The sequence below is a fragment of the Bos indicus genome, chromosome 9 (assembly GCF_029378745.1).
Source record: "Bos indicus isolate NIAB-ARS_2022 breed Sahiwal x Tharparkar chromosome 9, NIAB-ARS_B.indTharparkar_mat_pri_1.0, whole genome shotgun sequence".
Taxonomy (NCBI): Eukaryota; Metazoa; Chordata; class Mammalia; order Artiodactyla; family Bovidae; genus Bos; species Bos indicus.
Window position 1 is genome coordinate 45,478,323 of NC_091768.1, and position 27,429 is coordinate 45,505,751.

At 35.2% G+C, this 27,429-nt stretch overlaps 1 protein-coding gene across 6 annotated transcripts in view; it reads left to right on the plus strand.

The window, feature by feature from the left end:
- HACE1 (HECT domain and ankyrin repeat containing E3 ubiquitin protein ligase 1) overlaps nucleotides 1-27,429 on the plus strand; it is a 118,350-nt gene that overhangs the window by 85,753 nt on the left and 5,168 nt on the right. For 4 of the 6 annotated variants that reach the window (XM_070796025.1, XM_070796028.1, XM_070796027.1 and 1 more), the window contains 5 exons: nucleotides 850-999; nucleotides 1,547-1,743; nucleotides 13,431-13,562; nucleotides 19,567-19,665; nucleotides 19,943-20,013. In XM_070796025.1, the coding sequence (XP_070652126.1) occupies nucleotides 850-999; nucleotides 1,547-1,743; nucleotides 13,431-13,562; nucleotides 19,567-19,665; nucleotides 19,943-20,013 (649 nt within the window). Of the gene's footprint in view, nucleotides 1-849; nucleotides 1,000-1,546; nucleotides 1,744-13,430; nucleotides 13,563-19,566; nucleotides 19,666-19,942; nucleotides 20,014-21,539; nucleotides 24,925-27,429 lie in introns of those variants that run through there. The other 2 variants (XM_070796026.1, XM_070796029.1) reach the window with 2 other exon arrangements.

Genomic DNA, 27,429 nt, shown 5'->3' on the forward strand with positions numbered 1-27,429 from the left:
ATATTGTTGAGTGAATGAGAGAATTTGTAATTTGAGGTAGTGATCACATGAAAAGATAAGAAAAGAGAATTGAAATCTTGCTGTTTAGGTTTTTCCATTGCACTGTTTTGTTTTTTTTTTTTTGAGACTGTTTCATTGTGGTAAAATATACATAACATAAAATTTACCATTTTAACCATTTAGAAGTGTATACTTCACTGGCCTTAAGTATATTCATCACTATCTGTTTCCAGGCTTTTTTTCCCCCACATAAATGGAATTGCACTCCATTGCACTAGAGTTTGGCAGTAGTAATTATTACTGATACTGTTTTAACTTTTATACCTCAGTGGTACCTATTCAAACTTGTTTATTTGTTATGATGAAAACAGTTGTACATTTAGAAATTTTAGTTATTCTCTTACAGTGCTCTATTCTCTGAGGAACAAAATGAGGTGAACACCTGCTACACTGGGCACGTATAGATGAATGAGACAATGTCTGCCCTAATTCACAGCCTAAATAGTTATTTCCACATTGCTTGGGAAAATGTGAACATGTGTGCACGTGTGTTTGTTTATGTGTTTCTGGGATCTCTCTGACACATCTTCCAGCTACCTTCAGTGAAAAGTATTCTAAAATTTTCTCTCTGCACAGGCTTCCTTTAATATGTATATGAAAATTAATGATTATCTTTAGTATTTTCAATTCCACTGTTAAATATTCCACACAGAACCTTCTTACAGAAGTTTATGCACATTGTAACCTTAGCTTTGCTGAAGTTGTCTGTGAACTAATAATTTACCTGCATTAAATGATCTCTCTTATACATAATCTTAAAAATAAATTATTTTATCTTGATTTTAATAGGAACAACTTTTCAACCCAATAGCAACTCCTCTGTAAATCCTGATCACTTGAACTATTTCCGGTTTGCTGGACAGATCTTGGGATTAGCTCTGAACCATAGGCAACTGGTGAACATTTACTTCACGAGATCATTCTATAAGCACATTCTTGGTATGGCTCTATTGTTATTTCCATAGACATAAATTTAAAGTGTTTTTTAATAGTCAGGGAAAGCTAAGTAAGCCGTAGCAGTTGGGTGAATAATTTTTATTTTGATTGGAGATTTATTTGATTGATGTTATTTTGCTCTGCTATTTTGCTCTCTGCATATGTAAGGCATTTGAGGGCCTGAGAGAGAGGAAAAAATAATCTACATTTTTGATAAAAATTTATTCCCATTTTAGTGTATATATGTTTGTGCTAAAAATGCATTTTAATATGAATATACTTAAGAGAATTGGCACTTTTAAAAGTTTATAATAATTTCCTGAAGAGCTCTTTCAAAGAAAGGCTAATTGTAGAAATGTGGCAGTAACATAAGCTTAAATTTACAGACTTCCAAATTTAGGAATTAGCGTTCATTTAAATCATGCTCTGAATTAGATTGTAATATTTTGCAGTTTTACAGAGTATCTGTAGAGGGCAGTGTTTCACCATTAAACAGATAAGGAAAGGCAGTAACATTTAGAATATAACTGCTGTATGTTTGCATTTTTAGGTATTCCTGTGAATTACCAAGATGTGGCATCCATTGATCCAGAATATGCCAAAAACTTGCAATGGATTTTAGATAATGATATTAGTGATTTGGGTCTAGAATTAACTTTTTCTGTTGAGACTGATGTGTTTGGAGCAATGGAAGAGGTGCCCTTGAAACCTGGGGGTGGAAGTATTCTTGTAACACAAAATAACAAAGTAAGTATTCAAATTTTTACCTTAGCCATTGTTTGCAACTTAGCCCTGATATTTTGCTAATTGCTCCAAAGTCTTGGCACTAGCTAGAAAAACTTTTACTGTTAGAGTTTTGTAACATTTATAGCAGATAAAATATGTAAACTGAGTAAACCATCAAATAAACTTCAAATTGTAAAGGATCATTTCCGTGCTGTGTTAGATATCCTGAGGCAGTTTCTTAAGCAGCCTAGAGCACAGTTCAGTTGATTGTGTAAGTTGGGCATGTGCATATCAAACATGCGATTAGAAATACAAACTCACATCAATATCATATTTGCACTAAATCACTGTTTTATCTTTTAAAAGTGAAATATTGAGTTCTAACACAGAGAAAAAATTCCAGTGTTTAAACTTTGTACACACTTTTGGGATCCACTATATTCTGTTAGACCTGTGAATTTGATTTTGTTTTTAACTTTATAACTTGATTATTTTTATCTCCTGTTTGTATATATATTTTTAAAAACTTTGTGCATGTTTTAAATTACACTGTTAAAAGTTGTATTACTTTAATATATAATATGGGCTTCCCTTGTGGCTCAACTGGTAAAGAATCCGCCTGCAATGTGGAAAACCTGGGTTCAGTCTCTGAGTTGGGAAGACCCCCTGGAGAAGGGAAAGGCTACCTACTCCAATATTCTGGCCTGGAGAATTCCATGGACTGTATAGTCCATGGGATCACAAAGAGTCAGACACGACTGAGTGACTTTCACTTTTTTTTTTTCAATATATGTTTTATGTTTTGATAAATTAGGAAATTGAGAGTCAGAAAATCTGATTTTGGAATTCCAGTTCGGTCACTTAGCAGCAGCAGCAGCACTTACCAGCAGCAACTTATGGTAAAACAGAACTAAAACCTTTTTCCTTTCCTTTCATTGGATTTTAGTTCCAAGACCGCTTCAGGATCAGCTAACTATAAAAATAATAATCATTGAATCATTTTGTAGACTAAAGACTTAATGTAATTTTTGTTTGTTTGTTTTTTTAAAGGCCAAAAGACTTGGCCATATTTTAACCTGTTTGAGCTTCAGTTTTCTATTCTGTATAACTGGAATAATAACACCTTCCATGCAGAATTGGTACCAGCATTTTGTAAACTGAAAAACACAACTCAACATTAGTTGTTATTGAATAGTTTTCTATAAAAATAGATTATTGGGTTTCACATATCTATAGGAATGAAGACCTAAGTTAAGCTATGTAATTTTACTTTTTGAAACTTAGATACTATACATATTAAAAAAATACATGAAATTTAGGTTTGGAAAATAAAATTAGGAGCTGAAGTTTTGCACATTTATACTTACTAATTTGGTCTACCCTCTCATTTTACACATGAAGACTCTGAAGTCTGAAGAGTTAATGGTAAAGCTGGAGCCAAAACCCAGGTTTCCTAGTTTCAAGTCTAATGTTCTTCATCCTGTTAGCAAAATTAATCACCTTGAGGAAGATCTTTTAATATATTTTTAATATAATGAATATGTTTAGCTCTAGAAGATTAAAATGCTTTTAAAATAGCAAAATTAGATTGATGAATTTGTCAGTGAATGGAAGTATTTTAAAAAATCTAATTATTAGATTGTCTGTCTCATAGTACTTTCCAAGTGGCACTAGTGCTAAAGAACCCACATGCCAGTGCAGGCGAGATAAGAGATGTAGGTTTGATCCCTGAGTTGGGGAGATACCCTGGAGGAGGGCATGGCAACCCACTCCAGTGTTCTTGCCTGGAAAAATCCCATGGACAGAGGAACCTGGTGGGCTGCAGTCCATTGGGTTGCAAAGAGTCAGACATGACTGAAGCAACTCAGCACGCACACACTAATAGTGCATTTGTTATTTTATTTTACACTGGATACTTCCTCTCAGTTAGGGGTATAAAGTCATAGAATAGAATCTTCATTATAACCAAGAGATTGCTTTTCATGAGAGACCCTCATACATGACTCCTTTCTGTGAATACACTGTTTGGTAGGTGGATCTGCCATTCCTCTCAGATACATTTTATATGAGGAAGTATAAAGGCTTATTAGCAATTGCATGGTAAATAGCTATATTTATACTTGTATCTCCTAACAGTGTCCCTCCCACTTTGATGTGATTTTTGTTTAGATTTTAAAAATATGTTTTTTTATTAATTCTTTTGCCTTTGTATCTTTCTGTTGAAATCTAGAACAAAGGAACATTTTTAATAATAATAAATACAAATACACTTACATTAAGTTTATACTCTTGATCATGGTCTAGCCTGACGCTAGAATAATCCTGTAATATTAAAAAGCTTGGAAGTTTTGTTTCTAAGTTTAACACTATACTATTGACATTGTTTTGTTAATGACAGGCTAACTGCTTTTTTGTTTTTAATTAGAGAATAATTGGTTTACAATGTTGTATTGGTTTCTGCCATACAACAGGGTGAATCAGTCATAACTATATGTATATCCCCTTCCTCTTGAGCCTTCCTCTCACCCTGCCCACCCCTGTAGGTCATCACAGAATGCCAGGCTGGGCTCCCTGTCTTACATAGCAGCTTCCCACTAGCTGTCTGATTTACACGTGGTGGTGTATATATGTCAGTGTTACTTTCTCATGATGAGCTTCGGTAACAGAGGATCTCAATCACTAATATGTTAGTTCTCAGCTTTTGTATTTCTAATATAAACAAAAGCCACAATAAATTGAGCCTTTTCATTTTCTAATATTACCAGTAAGCTATAAGCAAGCTGATTTTTTAAATTAAAAATCTTTGGAAATATCTTAAATTGATCACTTGATTTAGAATTCAGTTTACAAATAAAATTTTCAAATTGTCTTCTTTAGACATGTTATTGTTATAATTGTCACATTTGGAGTCAACTTCAGAATTTGTAAGCATATTGAATCTTAAATGACTTGCCAAGCTTGTTAGTAAGAAAAAAGTCTATGTAAGCTGATCTCCACATGGGGGAGTCATTTATTCCTGTTTTATTGAAAGGCTTTGGTAATTATAGACTGAAACCAAACAGGCAAAATACATTTGTTTAAAAAAAGTACATTAATAAATACAGGTAATATAGGGAGAACAATATATATCAGTTCCACATTTGAAATAAAATGCTCTTCTAAATTTAACTTTGTATCTGTGATTTGTTTTAAAATCTAGAAGAAAAAAACCCCCTTTCGTTTCACTTTAGAAAATGACTGAATTACCAGGGGATGAACATTTACATTTAAATGGTATCTTCAGCTTTTTAAAGAAGAGCTTTTTTCTTTCACTTTTCATTTTCAGTTTTAAATTCTTGACCAAATGGTGTTAGGAATGAAATATTTTTGTTAGACCTTCAGTTCTAGTTCTTAGAACTGAAGAGTAAGCTTTGTGGCTTTTAAGCATTAATACCTTTACCCTACTGATCATAAAGTTCATTCAGGCTAAGAGGGGAAAAAAGTGAGGTGAGATGGGACAGGATATCAGGGAATGTAAGAAATAGCATGGAAGTTGAGTTGCAGAGGAAAAGCATTAAGTGATCAGATAGGAGTAATGAAGGGGAGAAAGAAATGTTCTGGGCATAGAGGAAAGCACAGAGATGATAGAGCATGATGTTGCGGTAAGCACGGGTAGGTCAGAGTTGTAGATGTTAGCTTAGACTGCACAGTAAGTGAATGGGAGAAGATGAGGTGAAGGAAGTGGACAGGGGCCAAATCCTGAAAGACATTGCATCCACCATTAGAAATCTGAAAGTTACTCTGAGGGCTAGGGGATGATTGCAGATGCTGCAGAGGGCAATATGATTGAATTTCTGTTTTTAAAAACTTTTTTTTTTTAAAGAAAAACAGCACCAATCTCAGCTTGGATTGTGAAGAATGAGTTGAAATGGGGCAATGTTGGAGTCGGGGCAGCTGATAGGTGATGGTGGAATTGGTGTTGGGGAGCATGCATAAGGGATTTTATAAGACAGTGGGAGCAAGGATAGAGAAAATGAGATAGCTTTTTAGGATGTAGAATTTATGGAACATGGTATCCATACTAGCTGTTTGGGAAGGTGAAAAAGAAGAACTGGAGGATGAGCTGCTTAGGTGGATGGGCTCCAGAATGACAAGTGGTATCATTATCCTCCTAGCCATTAACCTCATCATAGCATTTGTATTTTCTAGTGATAGTAATAACACTGCCTATTGAATACTTTGTGTATATTTTATGTATTTGAGTTGTGTTCTTTGTGCATTTCTCATTTACTGTAACAACCTTTTGAGGTAATTATTTCTATTCCTTCAGTGTGGAAACAGCTTTAATAATAAAAGCATGTGATATTTATTATGTGCTTGTAATGTGCTAGGCACTGGTAAAGGTGTTTTATTTGTATTAACTTAAACAATCATATGAGGTCTAGATACCCATTTCTGCAGGTGAGGAAACAAGCATGGTGAGGTTAAATTGCTTTCCTCCAAATCGCAGGGTAATAAATGGTGGATGTGAATCCAGACAGTCTATAAATTTCAAGCCTGAGCTTGTAACTATGACACTGTATTTCTTTAGAAATTAAATAACTGTCTAAGGGTTTAAAATTGGTAACTGGTAGACCCTCAGTTTAAATCGAGTTCTGTATGGTTGTGTAACTGCTGTGTCTTTTATCTACTAAGGCAGTGAATATGAACAAGGTAACAAATACAAATTTAGTATGCTTTCCAAATTTATGGTTAGCAAAGGGTAAGGGTGGGGAGGGAGGGAGGGATAAATTAGGAGTCTGGGATTAGCAGTTACATACTACTATATATAAAACAGATAAACAACAAGGACCTACCATGGAGCACAGGGAACTATACTCAATATACTGTAGTAACCTATGATGGAAAATAATACGAAAAAGAATACACACACACACACATATGTAGCTGAATCATTTTGCTGCACATCTGAAACTAACACCATTTTGTACTTCAATTTGAAAAACTTGGTATAGTTTCCTCCATTTCATTTTTATTTGGTTGTTCTCAGTGTGTATGTTAACTATGCTGTGCTCAGTCGCATCTGACTCTTTATGACCCCATGGACTGTAGTCCGCCAGGCTCCTCTGTCCATGGGGATTCTCCAGGCAGAGATAGCAGAGTGGGTTGCCATGTCCTCCTGCAGGGGATCTTCCCAACCCAGGAATTGAACCCAGGTCTCCCACATTGCAGGCAGATTCTTTACTCTCTGAGTCATCGGAGAAGCCCAGTGTGTGTGTACTTATTATATTTTATTGCTGGTTTCATTTGATTTATTTCACATACAGACACATTTGATGCCTGTACTAGGAAAAAATTGAAACCTCTCTATATAGATTATTGACTTAAAGTGGATTGCTTATGTGTGTTTTCAGAAAAGTATACTAGGAAAGATCTTTTAGTACTCTGAAAACTTTTAAAACAGTTTAGGTCTAAGGTTCTCAATGTTGAGTGTATTTTTCGATTTGGGTTTTAAATTATCTTTAGTATCTTTTTGTCAACAATGGAGAATATATTTTTCTTTGCATTTTAGTTCATATATTCTAAAAATTCACTTCAAAGATCACCAAATCCATGTAATTGTAATCTGAAGAATCACTGTTTTCAGTGACTGAATTTGTTCCAAGGAAACTGAAGTAATAGGATATTTATCATACTATCAATCTTTATAGCTTAATTTGTGACCTTAAAAATAATATACTGGTAAAGGATAAATTATTGGAAAATGTTACATTGTTTAAATGTGCCTCTCTTTTCTTACACCTACATATTCATGCAGAAGAAACCTGGTGTCCTTTGAGTTTTCCCTGAAGAAATTTTCAGTAAGAACTCTTACATATGATAGCAATAGTAATCAAGTGGATAAGCCCAGGAAAGAAGCTTTTATTGTTAAAGGATTTATATTCAAACAGTGAATTGCATTGTGCCAGTTATAATGCCATTTAAACTGTTCATTTAAAACTAAAAATAATTATTTCAAACAATTTTACGGGTGTGTCCAAGATTATCAGTTTACTTCGAGGGGGATAAGAACATCTTGCTTTCACTATTAAAAGTTAACTATTGGTTAAGTAAGTATATCTTTTAAGAAATAGTGAAAAAAATTTTAAAGGGGAAAAATAGCTTTAAAAAAAGGTGTCAGTTTTCAGCATTACCACTACTCCTCATAAAAGACATAATTTAGACTCAAAGCCTGAAAAGAAGTTAAAATTTTAAGGAAGATTTCAAGGGATGATATTGTTCATTCCATAGATTTAAAAGACTAGGAGATTTTAAAACAAAATGTTTCTGTAACTACCTATGTAATTTAACTAGAATATTATATCTGAAAACTGAATCTCAATCTTACAGTTTTTATTTTTTCCCTTTGCAGTTATTTTTTGCTTACCTATCTTATATGAGGCTCGGGGTTGAGCTTGAAAGAATTTGCTAAGGCTCTTTTTTATTGTTATGATAGCTTATGGTGAATGATGTCAGATTCGTGATCTCTGAAGATTTAACTTAGGGACCAGGAACCAGGCTTGATCATTCAAGAGCTTTTGTATAGCAGAGTTTTATTAAAGTATGAAAAGGGACAGAGAAAGCATCTGACATAAACATCAGAAGGGGGACGGAGAGTGCCCCACTCGCTTGTCTTAGAAAAGGGAGTTACATACTTTTAAAATTGCTTATTACAATAAATCAAACGAATGTCTCAAGGTTGTAAAGATCTTACTAGACCCACTCCCATAATTTACATTTTAAGATAACAGGATTAGCCAGAAGGTTTTCAGGAAGGAGAAACTGTCCTCAAGGAGGATACATTGTTGTTATATAATCCTTAGCACAGAGTTTAAGCTGAGTTGTTTGTTGTCTCATCATCAGTTCCAGGCTTAAAGAAAAAAACATTTTATGTGACTAAGACTAAGAATGTAGAGAAAAGATGTTTGTCCTTTCTTCCTCCTTGAGAATCCCAGACCCCATCTCCACTTCAAGAGCCCCAGACCCCTTTCTCCTCTTCGAGGACCTCGGACTTCTTATCAACCTGCCTAGGAATTGACTCAGTTGCCTGTGCTGAGACTTTCTAAGTTGAAAACTTTCTATAATCACAACTATTTCACCAGAGCAGGTACTCACTCAGATTCTTTAGTATAGTTAATTCTCCAGTTTAATTCTGTGATATCTGGTATTATTTTATGCCCTCAAAGGATTAACAAAACTCAGGTAGGAGCCAATATGACTAAAATATCCCTCACCCCTGAGTTATGTCATCTCTTTAAATACCTTAGAATTAAGTGAGATTTTAAGTTTTACTTATATTTCATGTTTATTTGAGCAACTCTTTATGCCAGTGTTTTGTGGACTGATGATCATCTACATGTTGAGTGTTTCCTTAGAGCATTTAAGATATTTGATGTAGTTACTCAGGAGCATGAAATGTCGGGGTGAGTCACTTGGCCTTTGTAGGTGGTGGGACTGTAGCCAGTGTAGTATTTCTGCACAGTATGAATAGTAAAAATATTAGTGTATAATGATAGTTGATGTTCATACTAATAATTGTATTATCAAGAACATATTAATATGTATTACTGTCTTTGAGGATGTGTTCTGTAAGGAAGCAGGGAAACATTTTAGAAACAGTTGGATTAGATTTTTTTCTATTAAACACATTTATCTTTCAGCTGTCTGAAAACTTACTTTACTAAACAACTCAGAAGAATTTTTGCTGGCTAGGATTTTATTATTTTACTGAGAAATAACTTAGACCAAGATTTCTCCATATTTAAATTAATATGGAGACTGGGATTTGAAGGAACTGATTTTTCACAAATTGATATCCAATAACTATGGACCAGAGCTACAAAAATAAGTGTGGGAAATAGTATATTTGTGAAAATTAATTTTTTAAAACAGAATGTATGTGGAAATAATAGGAATTAATTGATAGAAAAGTGTGTACTATTCAGATAAATACAGGATGCAGTGGCAAATTAAAATAGATAAAACTATACTTGAGCAGTTCATGCTTCATAATTTGAGGTGTTGATTAATGACTCAAGTGAATAGTACCTTAAGATAATAAAAGCAAAATCTCTTGAGAGAAATATATAATTAATGAATGGAGCAGAAAAAATTTTAGTGTTTTCATGAAGCAGTTTAGTTTAGAGCAGACATCAATTAAAAGATAATCATGTGTTAGTGCAAAAATCATTGGTAGCTATTATGTGTATATTTTATTTCTTAGATTGGATCCTGAAGATTCAGTTTGTGTTTCTGTTTGATTGGCACACGTTTCTATGTCCCCCTCTCTCTAAATAACTGGATGTAACTTGTAGAATCTGATTAATTCCTATTCAGTGGAGAAAAACCTTTGGGTGGTTGGGAGTGGGATTTGGAGTGAGAGTAGACTGAATAGCATGGTGATAGATGGTAATAGATGGTAGCTTTCCCCATGCCAGATTGCAGAAAGAGCCATGCAGGGTTGGGGAAAGCTGTGAGCAATCCACTGTGACATTTCTGTAGCTCTGAGATGTATGGAGAATTCATAGCTGGAGTCATGTACAACGTGTTGGCTCAGTGCCTGTGGGTATTTTTTAGGGGTTGAGGGGAACAGTGTCAGATTAATAACCCCCCAAAAAAAGATTAAAAGAAGGAACCTAAAATAGGCTTTCTCTCTCTGCACTTAGAGCATTCATTCCTGGGAGGTGAGAACTATATACATATTGCTTTTAATTCTTGAAGTTTCACTTAGATGGGTAATTTAAAATGTAAGAATAATAATGGGAATTGGCAACCCACTCCAGTATTCTTGCCTGGAGAATCCCATGGACAGAGGAGCCTGGTGGGCTACAGTCCATGGAGTCACAAAGAGTCGGACATGACTGAGCGACTAACACACACACACACACACACACACACACACACGAATAATAACAATGATGGGGTTTATATACAGAAAGATATGGTCATTCACTTTGATTTGAGCCAAAATACATTTTTTTACTGCTGGTTAAATTTTAAGTGGCACTATTCTTGATGATGTATATTTTAAATGTGTCAAGATAGCTTACCATAACTCAGAATGTTGTTGTTTAACAAAGAATAGGCTACACTTAATTGAGTCATTTGATCAAGTTCAAAATATGTTTTAAATGAATTTATTGAATGTATATTCATCACGTTATTTGTTGAACAGAAAGCAGCAGCCACATTTTTAAAAGGATCAGTTCAGTTCAGTTGCTAAGTCCTGTCTGACTGTTTGCGACCCCCTGGACTGCAGCACGCCAGGCCTCCCTTGTCCATCACCAACTCCTGGAGTTTATTCAAACTCATGTCCATTGAGTCAGTGATTCCATCCAACCATCTCATCCTCTGTCATCCCCTTCTCCTCCCGCCTTCAGTCTTTCCCAGCATCAGATGTTTTCAAATGAGTCAGCTCTTCACATCAGGTGGCCAATATTGGAGTTTCAGCTTCCACATCAGTCCTTCCAGTGAATATCCAGAAGTGATTTCCTTCAGGATGGACTGGTTGGATCTCCTTGCAGTCCAAGGAACTCTCAAGAGTCTTCAACACCACAGTTCAAAAGCATCAATTCTTTGGCACTTAGCTTTCTTTAAGGTCCAACTCTCACATCCATACATGACTACTGAAAAAACCATAGCCTTGACTAGATGGACCTCTGTTGGCAAAGTAATGTCTCTGCTTTTTAATATACTGTCTAAATTCATCATAACTTTCCTTCCAAGGAGTAAGCATCTTTTAATTTCATGGCTGCAGTCATCATCTGCAGTGATTTTGGAGCCCCCAGAAATAAAGTCAACCACTATTTCCACTGCTCCCCCATCTCTTTGCCATGAAGTGATGGGACCGGATGCCATGATCTTAGTTTTCTAAATGTTGAGCTTTAAGCCAACTTTTTCACTCTCCTCTTTCACTGTCATCAAGAGGCTCTTTAGTTCTTTTCTGCTTTCTGCCATAAGGGTAGTGTCATCTGCATATCTAACGTTATTGATATTTCTCCCGTCAGTCTTGATTCCAGCCCGTACTTTATCCAGCCCAGTGTTTCTCATGATGTACTCCGCATAGAAGTTAAATAAGCAGGGTGACAATATACAGCCTTGACATACTCCTTTTCCTATTTGGAACCAGTCTGTTGTTCCATGTCCAGTTCTAACTGTTGCTTCCTGACCTGCATATGGGTTTCTCAAGAGGCAGGTCAGGTGGTCTGGTATTCCCATCTCTTTCAGAATTTTCCACAGCTTGTTGTGATCCACACAGTCAAAGGCTTTGGTATAGTCAATAAAGCAGAAACAGATGTTTTCTGGAACTCTCTTTTTTTTTCAATGATCCAGCAGATGTTGGCAATTTGATCTCTGGTTCCTCTGCCTTTTCTAAAACCAGCTTGAGCATTTGGAAGTTCACGGTTCATGTATTACTGAAGCCTGGCTTGGAGAATTTTGAGCATTACTTTGCTAATGTGTGAGATGAGTGTAATTGTGTGGTAGTTTGAGCATTCTTTGGCATTGCCTTTCTTTGAGATTGGAATGCAATCTGAGCTTTTCCAGTCCTGTGGCCACTGCTGAGTTTTCCAAATTTGCTGGCATATTGAGTGCAGCACTTTCACAGCATCATCTTTTAGGATTTGAAATTGCTCAAATGGAATTCCATCACCTCTACTAGCTTTGTTTGTAGTGATGCTTCCTAAGGCCCACTTGACTTCACATTCCAGAATGTCTGGCTCTCGGTGAGTGATCATACCATCGTGATTATCTGGGTCGTGAAGATCTTTTTTGTACAATTCTTCTTTGTATTCTTGCCACCTCTTCTTAATATCTTCTGCTTCTATTAGGTCCATACCATTTCTGTCTTTTACTGTGTCCATCTTTACATGAAATGTTCCCTTGGTATCCCTTTTCTTGAAGAGATCTCTAGTCTTCCATTCTATTGTTTTCCTCTATTTCTTTACACTGATCACTGAGGAAGAGCTGAGGATATATACTGGTAAACAAACAGAACCTCTGCTTGCAGAGAGATTACAGTCTAATGAGACATTTAAGAGAAAAAAAAAAAGCAGTAAGTATACAGACGGTGAGACCTGAACAAGCTGTGTCTGGGGGATAGAGTGAGGGAACAAAGGGGAAAGTGGGAGAAAATGAGATGAGAGGATAAGGCAGAGGTTGGGTTGTTTGGGGCCTTATGGACTAGGGAAGGAATTTGGACTTTACTCCAAGTGTTATGGGAAGTCATTGTAGGGTTTTTGAAAGGAGGGTTATGTGATCTGAATTATATATAAAATATATATATATATACACACACAGTTTAAAAAGTTGCTCTAATGTGGAGAAGAAGAAATACAGAGGCAAACATGGCAGCAGTGACACCAGATAGTCTAATATCCAGATGAGAGATGGTGATGGTTTGAACCAAGGTGCCACTGGTGGAGGTGATGCCACAAGATCTGACTGAGAATATTTTTGAAGATAGAGCTGATAGCACTGGCTGATAGAAGGTGTGAGAGAAACCTGGATGATTGACTCCTAGGATTTTGGCCTAAACAGCTTAGTGAATGATAGATTACTCTTTTGCTGAGATGTGTGAACATTGGTGCCAAATTAATTCTAAACCTTTATTTCTAAAATGAGAAATGGTCAGCAGTATCTTAAGTATGTGAATTAAAAAAAATAATCACAGAAGCGTTTTTTTTTAATAGGCGGAGTACGTCCAGCTTGTCACTGAACTGCGAATGACAAGAGCCATTCAGCCTCAGATCAATGCTTTTTTACAGGGCTTTCATATGTTCATTCCACCATCCCTCATACAACTTTTTGATGAATACGAATTGGTAAGGAAAAGCATCAGTTCTTTTGCTGTTACAACACAACACAAAACTCCATTTGATGTAATTTAGAAATAATTTTAGTATACAATAATGAATGGAATAATGTAGAAAATATGGTAAACCATTAAAATGTTCATGTTTAGGGAGTTGTAAGATTTGTGATTGTGCTTCTCTAAAGGTTAATAACTAGGTTAGCAGTTCTTAATGAGAAGTAGAATATAGGTGGTGATTAACAAAAATGGAATGATGAAGGCCAATCTTCCCAAAGGCATTATTTACATTATTTCTGAATTTTTTTATTTGGTAAAGGAAACTTCTTGTACTTCCAAAAGGAAAAATTGATAGAAGAATTTTCTTGTTATATTTATGTCATCTTCTCTAGCTTATTTCATCATATATTTGTTACTAATTTTCCATCTTAAGCCTGTATGGAGTCCACTGTCTTTGCTTGCCTCTAGTTTCATGAATGTTTGTTTTGCTTCTTTAATTTGCCTGCTTTTTACTGTGATCTAATAGTTTCTGTTTTTATATGATTTATGTTTGCATTTTCCCCCATTTCTTTTCCTCTCTTTTATTTTTGGTATTAAATTATTTTCAAACTCTTGAGTTGTCTAATGTCGTAATGAAACCATACAGTGTTTTAAATAGAGTATAGCTGTTTTCTTAGTTTAAGATGTATAATTTGGAATAATAAATTTTTGGTCGATGGAAAAGAATTCATTGGTTTTTTTTCTGTCTCATGAGTTAGTTTCACCCTGGGCCTTACATTTTAAAACATGAATAAATACATTGGTGTATTTTACATATAGCAGTATTTTCAATTTATCACTCACAGTATATCATAATATAGTAGTGGAGAAAATTTAATAAGTAATGTGGAAGGCTGTGGTGACTTAGTTTCACTAAATGTCAGCTTTGAGTTTTTTGTCCCTGTTTTTAGATTTAAGATGAATGGTTTTCTTTAGCATAGGAGCATATAGTTTTTGCATACCCATAAGAGTTACTATTTTTAGCATTCAAAAATGGAGGTGTACTTATGAGTTATTAAATGGAAAATTATATTCTTTTTCTGGACCAGTGTATAAAAAATAGCAACAATACAGATAATTGACAAAACTTTTGCCTCATAATTTGTTGATGCTGATAAGTTTTATGAAACTTCTTATTGAGTTACAGTATACATGAGAAAAGTATAACCTAATCACAACATGCATCATAAATGTATAGCTTGATGAATTTTCATACTGTGTACACCCATGAAACAATGTTTAGAACATCTGATCAGATTAGAAATCCTAATACCCTAGATCCTTGTCATGTTCCCTCCCGGTCACTTTCCCCTCATGGGTATCCATTCTCCTGATTGTAATGATATAGGTTAGGTTACCTGTTTTTGAACTTAATATAAATGGAATAGTCACCTAGAATATGTCTGACTTCTTTAGCACTTCTTCAGTTTGTGAGAATCATTTGTATTGTTGCATGCAGTTGTAATGTGTTCATTTGCATTGCTCTATAGTACTTCATTGTGTCAGTCTACTTTTTTTTTTTTTTTCTGTCCTTTCTACTCTTGGTGAACATTTGTTGGGTACTTTTCAGTTTCAGGCTGTTTAAACTGGTGCTGCTACAAACACTAGTACATGTCTTTAGGAGAACATACATATGCATTCTGTAGATTATATGTCTTGGAGTGGAATTGCTGGGATTTCGGCTATGCATTTATTCCATTAGAGTAGATACTAGCAAGTAGTTTTCCAAAGTAATGTGTCAGTTTACACTCCCACCAACAGGTATCAGAGTTCTGGGTATTCTGTATCCTAGCCAGCTTTTGTTATTTTTCTGTCTTTTTTATTTTTACTATTCTGGTGTAGAGTATTGGTATTTCCTTATGATTTTAATTTTCATTTCCCTGATGATCAGTGAGATTGAGTGTATTTTATATGTTTATTGACCATTTGTATACTCTGTTTTAGAAGTGTTAATTGAAGTAATTTGTTTTTCTACTGCATTCTTTGTTTTTTTTTTAACACTGATTTGTAGAAGTCTTTAGGAGAAGGAAATGGCAACCCACTCCAGTATTCTTCCCTAGAGAATCCCATGGGTAGAGGAGCTTGGTGGGCTGCTGTCCATGGCGTCGCACAGAGTCGGTCACAACTGAAGTGACTTAGCATGCATGCATGCATTGGAGAAGGAAATGGCAACCCACTCTAGTATTCTTGCCTGGAGAATCCCAGGGACAGAGGAGCCTGCTGGGCTGCCGTCTACAGGGTCGCACAGAGTCGGACACGACTGAAGGGACTTGGAAGCAGCAGCAGTAGTAGTCTTTATGTAATACCTTACAGGAGTCTTTGTTAGATATATGTATTGTGAATATCTTCTTTTCTGGTGTCTTACAGTTTTTAGATTTAACACAGTTCAGTTTATTACTTGTTCTATCTTTTTTTGTTTTAAATGAATGGAACTTTTGTGTCCTATTTAAGAAATTGTTTCTTATTCCAAGGTCATGAAAGTATTTTCCTTTGTTTCCTTCTGAATATTTAATTCCTTTGTCTTTCACTTTTGAGTCTGTTACTGATAAGTTTTTAATTGTGGTTCATATATTAGAAGGTAGATCAGGATTCCTAGTCTGTCTTAGACTCCGGCTATACTAAGTGAGCTGATTCAGATGGTGGGATTGATTGTTTGGGAAGAGCACTGTTGTTGGCATGACACTGACTTATGCAGTAATGATTATTATTATTAAACACTTAGTATTTGCCAGGTACTTCATGTGTATTAACGTTTAAAACCTTCACATCAGACCCCTTCACATCATGTGTTATTTTCATTTTATAGATGAGGAAAACTAGGCCAAAGAAGGTATGGGACATGCTCACATTCACAGAGTATGTGTTACAGCCAGACTGTGAACCATGTTCTCTGACCCATAGCCCAGCCTCTCCATCAGTATTGCCTCTCAGTGGTGTGAGTTATAAATGGGACTTGGATTTGGAACCTTTTTTGTGACTTGTGTGTCTTTCATAGGAAAGGGCTCTGCTACACTGGGATAGGAAACTTTTTTTAAAAAGTTGGCTCAAATATCTAAGTTCATTTCATCTAAATTCATGACATAAACATGTTCATCAGAGTTAAAGATACAGATTAGATTCTAGAGTTTTCATGAAAAGAAAGTATCTAGTAGCATTAGTGTCCTTGCAGTCTCAAGTCAAGAGATGATCATCAGGTTCAAAAATGGTGACAACATTGTTGTGAGTACTATATCTATAGTATTATTACAGTTGAAGGGTTCCTCAAATGTCTGAGGGACTGTCCTGCCATACTGTGCTGCTTATGAGTTTATCCATGGTGGTACCAGGGTATTAACACACTGAGCCATGTGAATGCTAGGTAAGCTAACAGCTGTGAACACTTGCATGACTCAGTTTCTGACTGTTTTGGGGATATATATTTTGTACCCAATTCCAAAAGATCAATTATTTTGTCATAATTAAAAAAATAATAAATTGTTGACTTGGACTAAAATCTTTTGCTATATGTATATGTATTGATATTTTTTATTGTATACTTCCAATTTCATCTTCTTTTAGTCAACTTAATAACTTTTCCCTCCAAGTGTTAAATGAGCTAATAAGGATATTTTGTTCCCATCACAAAATCATAACTTTTGATGTTCATGAAATACTTCAGATTCCTTGAGAGAATGTAGTCTCATTTTTATTCACAATTATTAACAAAGAAAGAATACTCAGTATTATTAAAAGCTTATCTTCAGCCTAGAAGGGAAGAGGATTAAACTCATGGATTGTGAGAAATATGTAACAATCATCCATATTCCTTTTTTGGCAGATCTGTATCTAGTGCCAGGGAACAGAATTTCCCTAGATGGTTCAAATAAAGAAACTTTAATGAAGGAACTTACAGAGGCATGGGTAGGTTAAGAATAAACAAGATATGGTTGAGGCAGCCAGAGAATAGCAACAGGAGAAAGCCTTTATCATCCCTAAAATTGAAGACACGTGGAGGAATTATTGTGAGGAACCCTGTGAGAGTCTGAATCACCAGGTGGTAGCTATAGTTGAGGAGGCATAGCTACTGAAAAGATGTACTGGAGGAGGGAAGGAACAGAATATACTCTTACCTTCAGACTCCTGCCTGTTTCCCAGTGATGGAACCCAATCTGAGGCCAACAGGCAAGAGAGCGAGTCTGCAGGGATCAGCCACTTGGGGCACAGAATGTGCAAAGGAAGATGGAAAATGTATTTGGGCGTGGTAAATGGAACCTACCAGAATGCCTTCATCAGTTAAAAGTATTTTATAATACTATGGTCAGTTGGTTCAGTTGCTCAGTTGTGTCCAACTCTTTGTGACCCCATGGACTGCAACACGCTAGGCTTCCTTGTCCATTACCAACTCCTGGAGCTTGCTCAAACTCATGTCCATCAAGTCGGTGATGCCATCCAACCATCTTGTCCTCTGTTGTCCCCTTCTCCTCCTGCCTTCAACCTTTCCCAGCATCAGGGTCTTTTTCTAATGGGTCAGTTCTTCGCATCAGGTGGCTAAAGTATCGACCATAGCCAAATACTTAGTAAGGAGGACTAAAAGACACCCTAGACAGGAATTATTAAATTATTTGGTCTTAAGACCCCTTACAAGAAAAGAGTTTATGTTGGTTATAGTAGTTGATACTGTATTTTAAATTTGAACAGAAATGTGAAATATTTTATCAGCTCATATAAGAATAGCAATTAATTACATATTAACATAAATAAGATTTAGAAAATTAAATCTAAAGAAATTAAATTAATAAATAAAATTATTTATTTTCCAGAATAAAAAATAGTGGGAAAGTATTATTGTTCTATATCTTTCCAAATTTAATGTCTGGCTTCATAGAAGAAACTGGGTTCTCATATCTGTTTCTGCTTATAATCTGTTGTGATATGTTGTTTGACTGAAATATATAGAGAAAATTCAGCCTCAGTTGGAAAAGGGAGAACCTTGCAGGCTCCTTGAATAGATCTCAAACACCCAAGATTTCTCAGACACCACCTTATATGGACCTTTGTTAATCTTTTTCAGAGCACACTCTATACTATATATACCTTATATATTTTTGAGGAGTTGCTGTAGGAGAAGTGACTTTGAACCACATTGTATCTTCTCTGCAATAACAAAATCTGCTGTTCTGGCTTGTCAGTTTTGAGCATAGGATAGTTATTGCCTTACTTTACTGAGTAAACACATCCAACTGTGAGATATGGTCTGATTCAGAGATGTGGACAAGCTTTTTTCATGTTCTGTTTTCACTTGCGGAATACTGTGGCAAAATACTTTTGCCATTCTTAATTTCATTCTTAGTTATTTGATTGATATTTTGTTTGTTTGATGATCTTTCTGAAAAAATGGATACCAAAAGTCATTAGTAGGAAAATTGCGTTTTTTTTCACCTTATGGGAATTTGACTTTAAAGGATTGGAATTATTTCAGAATAGAGTTCTTCTAAGGCCTAAATCTGTTTTGATTTTTAAAAATAACTTTTTATTATAACTTCTTTTTTCTAGTGATTAGAGTTTCTTGATCTTTTCTTTGCTTAACTCAGATTTATTTAGGTCTCTGTTGTTATTTCTATATTGAGAGTATAGTATCTTTATAAAATTTAACAAATTCATAAAATATATATAAACCAAAGAGAATAACGTTCATAAAATTGTTGCACATATAAACTTGTGGTATATCTGTTTCTATATAAACATGAAGGATTATCACTTATGTTTTAATTAAATTGTATTAGTGTAGTGACATCTCCACATGTCACAGTATTTGTGATTATCAGTATCAAGGGTTCTCTACCATGTAGTACTTGTTATTGATAACATGCAGACACTGTCACAGAAATAAATCAGTTTTACATGGGATTAGTTTCTAATTAAGACAAATTTGCTATTTAAATGTAATCTCTTTTTTCCCCCAAAGAAGATTAATGAAATATTTTTCTTCTTTCCCAAAGGAGCTACTGCTTTCTGGCATGCCAGAAATTGATGTGAGTGATTGGATTAAAAATACAGAATACACAAGTGGCTATGAAAGAGAAGATCCAGTTATTCAGGTAAAATCTCTCGAGCTTAGAATGAAGTTAAGTTTTGCCATTTAATCTTGTAAGCTTTTCAGCACTATTGAATGAAAACCTATATTAATTAACAAAGTAAAGTTTTTCCCTAAATTCTTCTCATGGGAATTCCATATGAAAGCTTTGTATGAAACCTTGTTTGATAAATGAGTTTCATAGAATAAGATATGTTTTATGAATATTGCACATTGCTCTGGTACTTAGAAGCCTACAATTGCTCTGAAATGTGAGTTTAGTTTTTTATTGTTGTTTTTAGTGGTTCTGGGAAGTTGTGGAAGATATTACTCCAGAGGAGAGAGTTCTTCTCTTGCAGTTTGTTACTGGCAGGTAAGAAGTGTTTTTATGATAATGTAGAAAGAATTTAATGTATTCCATTTCTAATTGATTAGAGATAAGCAACTCAAAGTGAATTATTACTCTGAATTGTCTGTTTCTCACCTCCTTTTCTATATTTTTAGACATTAAACAAAGGTTTATTTAGGCATTAATGTTAAAATATATAGTAGTACCCAAAATATGTTTATTTAAGGTATAAAAAATTGTTCCTGTCAGAAATGTCAACATATATATTATTTTGTAACTTGGTAGTCTTTTCAATCTGTAAGTCAATAATAGTAGCCAATAGTTGTTGCTGCAACAACACACACACACACAAAATACATATAATACCCATTTATTCAATTTTTGTCAGATTTTAATGTTTTAAGATTTGTGGCCTAAAAACTAATTTGTGATACCATACATTGAAAAGTGTACATTTGGAAACAATTAATCATCAGTGTTAGAAAACTAAATGATTTAAATCTCTCTTAACTTACAGTTCTGAAAGATGTAAAAGAAAGGTGTGATTTTCATCCTTGATAACTTAGAATTTCATCTGTATCCTTCTATTTATCAAAATATAGTTCAGTTGTTTCATTATAAATTTGCATGGTTCTTCTAAGAAAATTGGAACATAGAAAACTAAAAGAAATAAGAAAAACCATCACTTGCTATCAATAACCATTATAAATAATTTGATATATTTATTTTTTACTACCTGTTTTAAAAACATAGTGTGAATGTATATCTATATTACATATATGTAACTTAAAGTCCATTGTTTTATTTTTTTAATTTTATTTATTTGTCTGCACTGCATTTTGGTTTTGGCATGCAGGCTGTTTGATTTTTGTTGTAGCATGTGGGATCTAGTCCGCCAACCAGGAATCAAACCCAGGCCCCCTGATTGAGAGCACAGAGTCTTTGCTGTTGGACCACCAGTGAAGTTCCCACTGTTTTATTTTTAAAGTAGTTTGTAACCATTGTAGAAACTTTGGAAAATGGAGAATATAGATAGGAGAAAATGAAAATCCCATTAAGTAATTACACTGTTTATAGATAACACTATTAATATTTTGCTGTATTTTTTATTTTTTTAAGTATATAGTTAGAAAAATAGTTGGAGTTACAATGAATACCTAATTTTAAAGAATAAATAAAACATGAATTAGTCACAGATTATAGACTAAAAATATGAAACAAAATCTTGTCAGTTTTTTGTTTACATGGCTTCTCACTGCCAAGAAATACCTAGAGATTTCAGTAATTTAATAAAAAGAGTTTAAAATTATTTTTTATATGTAGGAAGGTTAGACTAAAATTTTATAAAATCATCTCTCATCTCAGTCTCTGAATGTAATCTATTTTGGTTATTCTTCCAGAGTTTTTCTGACATATACAAATTTTTATTTTTTAAAAACATTGTTCCTCTTTTATAACTTTTGAGTTTAACAATATATTGTTTAAATGGATTCATTTATAGATCTAATTTTTTAAATGGCTATCTATTCTTAAATCTCTTGACCTCTCAGCCGTGAAGAGATACCTCACGTCCAAGGTAAGAGAAACCCAAGTAAGACGGTAGGTGCTAAGAGAGGGCATCAGATGGCAGACAGACTAAAATCACAATCACAGAAAACTAGCCACTCTGATCACATGGACCACAGCTTTGTCTAACTCAATGTGAGACATGCCATGTGGGGCCACCCAAGATGGGCAGGTCATGGTGAAGAGGTCTGACAGAATGTGGTCCGCTGGAGAAGGGAATGGCAAACTACTTCAATATTCTTGCCTTGAGAACCCCATGAACAGTATGAAAAGGCAAAATGATAGGATACTGAAAGATGAACTCCCCAGGTTGGTAGGTGCCCAATATGCTACTGGAGATCAGTGGAGAAATAACTCCAGAAAGATTGAAGGGATGGAGCCAAAGCAAAAACAACACCCAGCTGTGGATGTGACTGGTGATAGAAGCAAGGTCCAATGCTGTAAAGAGCAATATTGCATAGGAACCTGGAATGTTAGGTCCATGAATCAAGGCAGATTGGAAATGGTCAAACAGGAGATGGTGGACTGGAATGGGTGAATTTAATTCAGATGGCCATTATATCTACTACTGTGGGCAGGAATCCCTAAGAAGAAATGGAGTAGCCATCAAGTCAACAAAGAGTCCGAAATGCAGTACTTGGATGCAGTCTCCGAAATGATAGAATGATCTCTGTTCGTTTCCAAGGCAAACCATTCAGTATCATGGTAATCCAAGTCTATACTTCGATGAGTAACGCTGAAGAAGCTGAAGTTGAACGGTTCTATGAGACCTACAAGACCTTTTAGAACTAACATGGAAAAAAGATGTCCTTTTCATCATAGGGGACTGGAATGCAAAAGTAGGAAGTCAAGAAACACCTGGAGTGACAGGCAGTTTGTCCTTGGAGTACAGAATGAAGCAGGGCAAAGGCAAATAGAGTTTTGCCAAGAGAATGCACTGGTCATAGCAAACACCCTCTTCCAACAACACAAGAGAAGACTCTTCCAACAACACAAGAGAAGACATCACCAGATGGCCAACACCGAAATCAGATTGATTATATTCTTTGCAGCCAAAGATGGAGAAGCTCTATACAGTCAGCAAAAACAAGACCTGGAGCTGACTGTGGCTCTGATCATGAACTCCTTATTGCCAAATTCAGACTTAAATGAAAGAAAGTGGGGAAAACCACTGGACCATTCAGGTATGACCTAAATCAAATCCCTTATGATTATACAGTAGAAGTGAGAAATAGATTTAAGGGACTAGATCTGATAGACAGAGTGCCTGATGAACTATGGATGGAGGTTTGTGACATTGTACAGGAAACAGGGATCAAGACCATCCCCAAGAAAAAGAAATGCAAAAAAGCAAAATGGCTATCTGAGGAGGCCTTACAGATAGCTGTAATAAAAAGAGATGTGAAAAGCAAAGGAGAAAAGGAAAGATATACCCATTTGAATGCAGAGTTCCAAAGAATAGCAAGGAGAGATAAGAAAGTCTTCCTCAGTGATCAGTGCAAAGAAATAGAGGAAAACAATAGAATGGGAAAGAGTAGAGATCTCTTCAAGAAAATTAGAGATACCAGGGGAACATTTCATGCAAAGATGGGCTCGATAAAGGATAGAAATAGTATGGACCTAACAGAAGCAGAAGATATTAAGAAGAGGTTGCAAGAATACACAGGTTCAGTTCAGTTGCTCAGTCGTGTCTGACTCTTTGCGACCCCATGAATCACAGCACGCCAGACCTCCCTGTCCATCACCAACTCCCGGAGTTCACTCAGACTCATGTCCATTGAGTCAGTGATGCCATCCAGCCATCTCATCCTCTGAGAACTATACAAAAAAGAGCTTCACGACGCAGATAATAATGATGGTGTGATCACTCATCTAGAGCCAGACATCCTGGAATGTGAAGTCAGGTGGGCCTTAGGAAGCACCACTACGAACAAAGCTAGTGGAGGTGATGGAATTCCAGTTGAGCAATTCCAAATCCTAAAAGATGATGCTGTGAAAGTGCTGCACTCAATATGCCAGCAAATTTGGAAAACTCAGCAGTGGCCACAGGACTGGAAAAGGTCAGTTTTCATTCCAATCCCAAAGAAAGGCAATGACAAAGAATACTCAAACTACCGCACAATCAACCTAGAAAGCAGAGACATTACTTTGCCAACACAGTTCCGTCTAGTCAAGGCTATGGTTTTTCCAGTAGTCATGTATGGATGTGAGAGTTGGACTGTAAAGAAAGCTGAGCGCCGAAGAATTGATGCTTTTGAACTGTGATGTTGGAGAAGACTCTTGAGAGTCCCTTGGACTGCAAGAAGATCCTACCAGTCCATCCTAAAGGACATAAATCCTGGATATTCATTGGAAGGACTGATGTTATAGCGGAAAGTCCAATACTTTAGCCACCTGATGTAAAGAGCTAACTCATTTGAGAAGACCCTTGATGCTGGGAAATATTGAGGGCAGGAGGAGAAAGGGACAAGAGATTATGAGATGGTTGGATGGAATCACCAACTCAATGGACATGAGTTTGGGTAAACTCCCAGAGCTGGTGATGGTCAGGGAGGCCTGGCTTGATGTGCTTCATGGGGTCACAAAGAGTTGGACAGGACTGAGCGACTAAACTCAACTGAATGGATATTGTCCTTTATTGCTAAATTTTCCTGTTTATGAATAATGCTGAACAAATAAGGAATTTGTATGCTTTTTATACTGGCAGATAAGTTTAATTATTATTTTTTTCAGTTCTTGCCTGGAGAATCCCAGGGACAGTGGATGGGCTGCCATCTGTGGGGTCGCACAGATTTGGACATGACTGAAGCGACTTAGCAGCAGCAGCAGCAGCAGCAGTTTGATTATTTATAAATGTAGGATAAATAGGATAAGCATATAGGGAAAATTCTTAAAAGGGAAAATTTTGCATGCAAATTATATACATTTTTATAACTTTGAGACATTGCTCACTTAAACTTCAGAAAGATACCATTATTGACATCAGTAGGGAATGAGAGGCCCTGTTTCTTTCATTCTGTCAATGTAAGATATAATCATTTTTATTTCCATGGTTTCTTATGTGTTTACTTTGTGTTGGAATAGATTTCCTGTCTTTATTTTTGTACATTATTGTGCTGCTGCTGCTGCTAAGTCACATCAGTCGTGTCCAACTCTGTGTGACCCCATAGACGGCAGCCCACCAGGCTCCTCCGTCCATGGGATTTTCCAGGCAAGAGTACTGCAGTGGGGTGCCATTGCCTTCTCCAGTACATTATTTTACCATCATTTAAAAAATTTTGTTTTTTAATGTCCCTAGATATTACAGATAGGGACATTTATAACTCTGTAGATATTTTTCCCAGGTTATCATTTGCCTTTTAATTTTATTAAGTTAGACATATAGATTTCCATATAGATTATAAATTTAATTTATAAAAATTCTATAATGAAGATTCTAAATTAGGTTTGCAAGTTGATTATTGCTTTCCTATAGTTTTTTTTTTTTAATATATTCTTCCCTACTCCCAAGATTTTGTATACTTATATGTTTTTGTACATTTTGGGGTAACATTTTTGTTTCTGTTTTTACATACCAGTTTTTAAGCCATCTGGACTTTATTTTGGTTTATGTTATAAGCCAGGGCTCTTTAATTTTTTTCTAAGTGGTTTATATTTAAACACAATTTAATAAATTGCTATATTTTCCTTCATGATTTGGTGGGTATGAGCCTTTAAAATGCAGGAAATAATTATTCAAGTTCTTTAGTACTAAAATTGTTAGTTTGCTACTTTTATAGAATAAAAACCAGTTGGATTAGTGATACACAATATGTCTCCTGGTTCTATAGTCATAATTAGCAATGTTGAAAAGAACTGCACGGTTTGCTATTTAACTGATAGAGAAGTATAGTGGCAAATCCATTTAAACTGAGGTGAAGGATTTGGGTAAAGAGTAGAAGCCAAAGAGGCTGAGGGGAAACTACATGGACCTAAGCTTTCCCTTCAAGTTGAAAAGTCCACTTTTCAGCACTTGGTCGAAATGGAGTCCTTGCTTTGAATTTAAACAGAGTAAATCTTAAGTTTTTTTTAAACCATAACTTTCCTTTTACACTAGACCCAGTTATCAATAGGTATAGTGTTTACCCTTCTAGACCAAAACTATGTACTTTGCTTTTTTGCACTTCCTGGAAAATTCTGTTTATCCTTTAGATTGTAAAATGTCTTCCTCCATATCCATTATTAATCTAGAACAATCTTACTAAAGAGTTGTAGGAGACTAGAGTTGTGTTCTAGTTGTAGGAGCAAGAATCTGTATCCTCAGTAACTTTAAAGTATTTTTATGGTGGTGACAGTATTTTGTTTATCTACAAGACAGTCTTAAATTTCTAACTTTTGTTTCATTATCTGTTAGTAATGAATCTCAGACTATATGACTACTTTGTATAAAATAGAAATATGTCATTTTTATTAACTGTAATTTTACATTGTATAATTCAGGTGTCATAATACTCAAGCAAAGACAATTTCATTCATTTTTCTCATATATGCTTAAGCTTGATGAGCCATAATCTTAGCTTAAGACCCACTGGTTATTCAGGTAGGGGGCCCAGTCATTGTTTATAGTTTAAAAGAGGAGTAAGATTTCAGGTATTGTTTGTGAATATCAGTTTACAGAATATTTTCAGTTTAGATATTAAAATTGGAGGCTCAACTAATTTTTCAAAATTTATTTATATGAATTGTGATATTGAAATTCTGTGATATAATTTGTGTAAGAATCTGTGTCAAGACTCATTTTCTCACCTGTCCTGATGAAGTTGTATATTTGTATTTAAAATCTGCCTCTAATATCTTTCATCCCTTTTTATTTTTGGTCACCTTTGTTAATTTTGTAGGCAAAGGTTAATATGCGTAGATAAACTAATCTTGAATTTTATTTCACTTTATAGACATATATGTTCAGGTCTTTAGATATTCTCTTGCCCTAAGTAGGAATTCCTTATATGTTAGGGTTTTGTTAGGAAGATTCAGGCATCCTTTTAGCATTCACTTGAATTTCTAAGGTAAATTTAGGCATTTCATCAATAAAGTTTTTAATAGTAACCAAACTACTTCCTAGGAGAAGGCAATGGCAACCCACTCCAGTGTTCTTGCCTGGAGAATCCCAGGGATGGTGGAGCCTTGTGGGCTGCCGTCTGTGGGATCGCACAGAGTCGGACACGACTGAAGCAACTTAACAACAACAAAACTACTTCCTAGCTAGAAAAGAAAACTGCTAGTTTTAGAGATCTATTTCTATTGGATTGTTTTTTTTCTCTGTGAATATGTGCATATCATCTGTGATATAAATATTAATAGAAAATCTTGGTGCTTTATTCGACAGTTTTTTTAGTGTGTGTGGTAAGACATATATAACATTTAACATTTTAATCATTTTTAAATGTACAGTTCTGTGTACATTCACATTGTCATACAGCCATCACTTCCATTCATCTCCTGAGCTTTTTTATTTTCCTCAGTTGAAATTGCACCCATTAAACACTAACTTTCCATTTCCCATACCCCCAGTCTCTGGCAACCACCATTCTACTTTCTGTCTAAATGAGTTTGATTACTTTAGGTCCGTTGCAGGTAGAATCATATGGTGCCTTTTTGTGACAGGCTTATTTCACTTAGCATAATGTCCTCAAGATTCATCCATAGTATAGCATATGTCAGAACTCTCTTCCTTTTTAAGGATGAATAGTATTCTGTTGTATGTGTTTACCACATTGTACTTATCCTTCCATCCGTGGATGGTTACTTATGTTGCATCCACAATTTGGCTATTGTGAGTAATGCTGTTATGAACATGGCATGTACAAATATCTCTGAGTCTCTACTTTCTGTTCT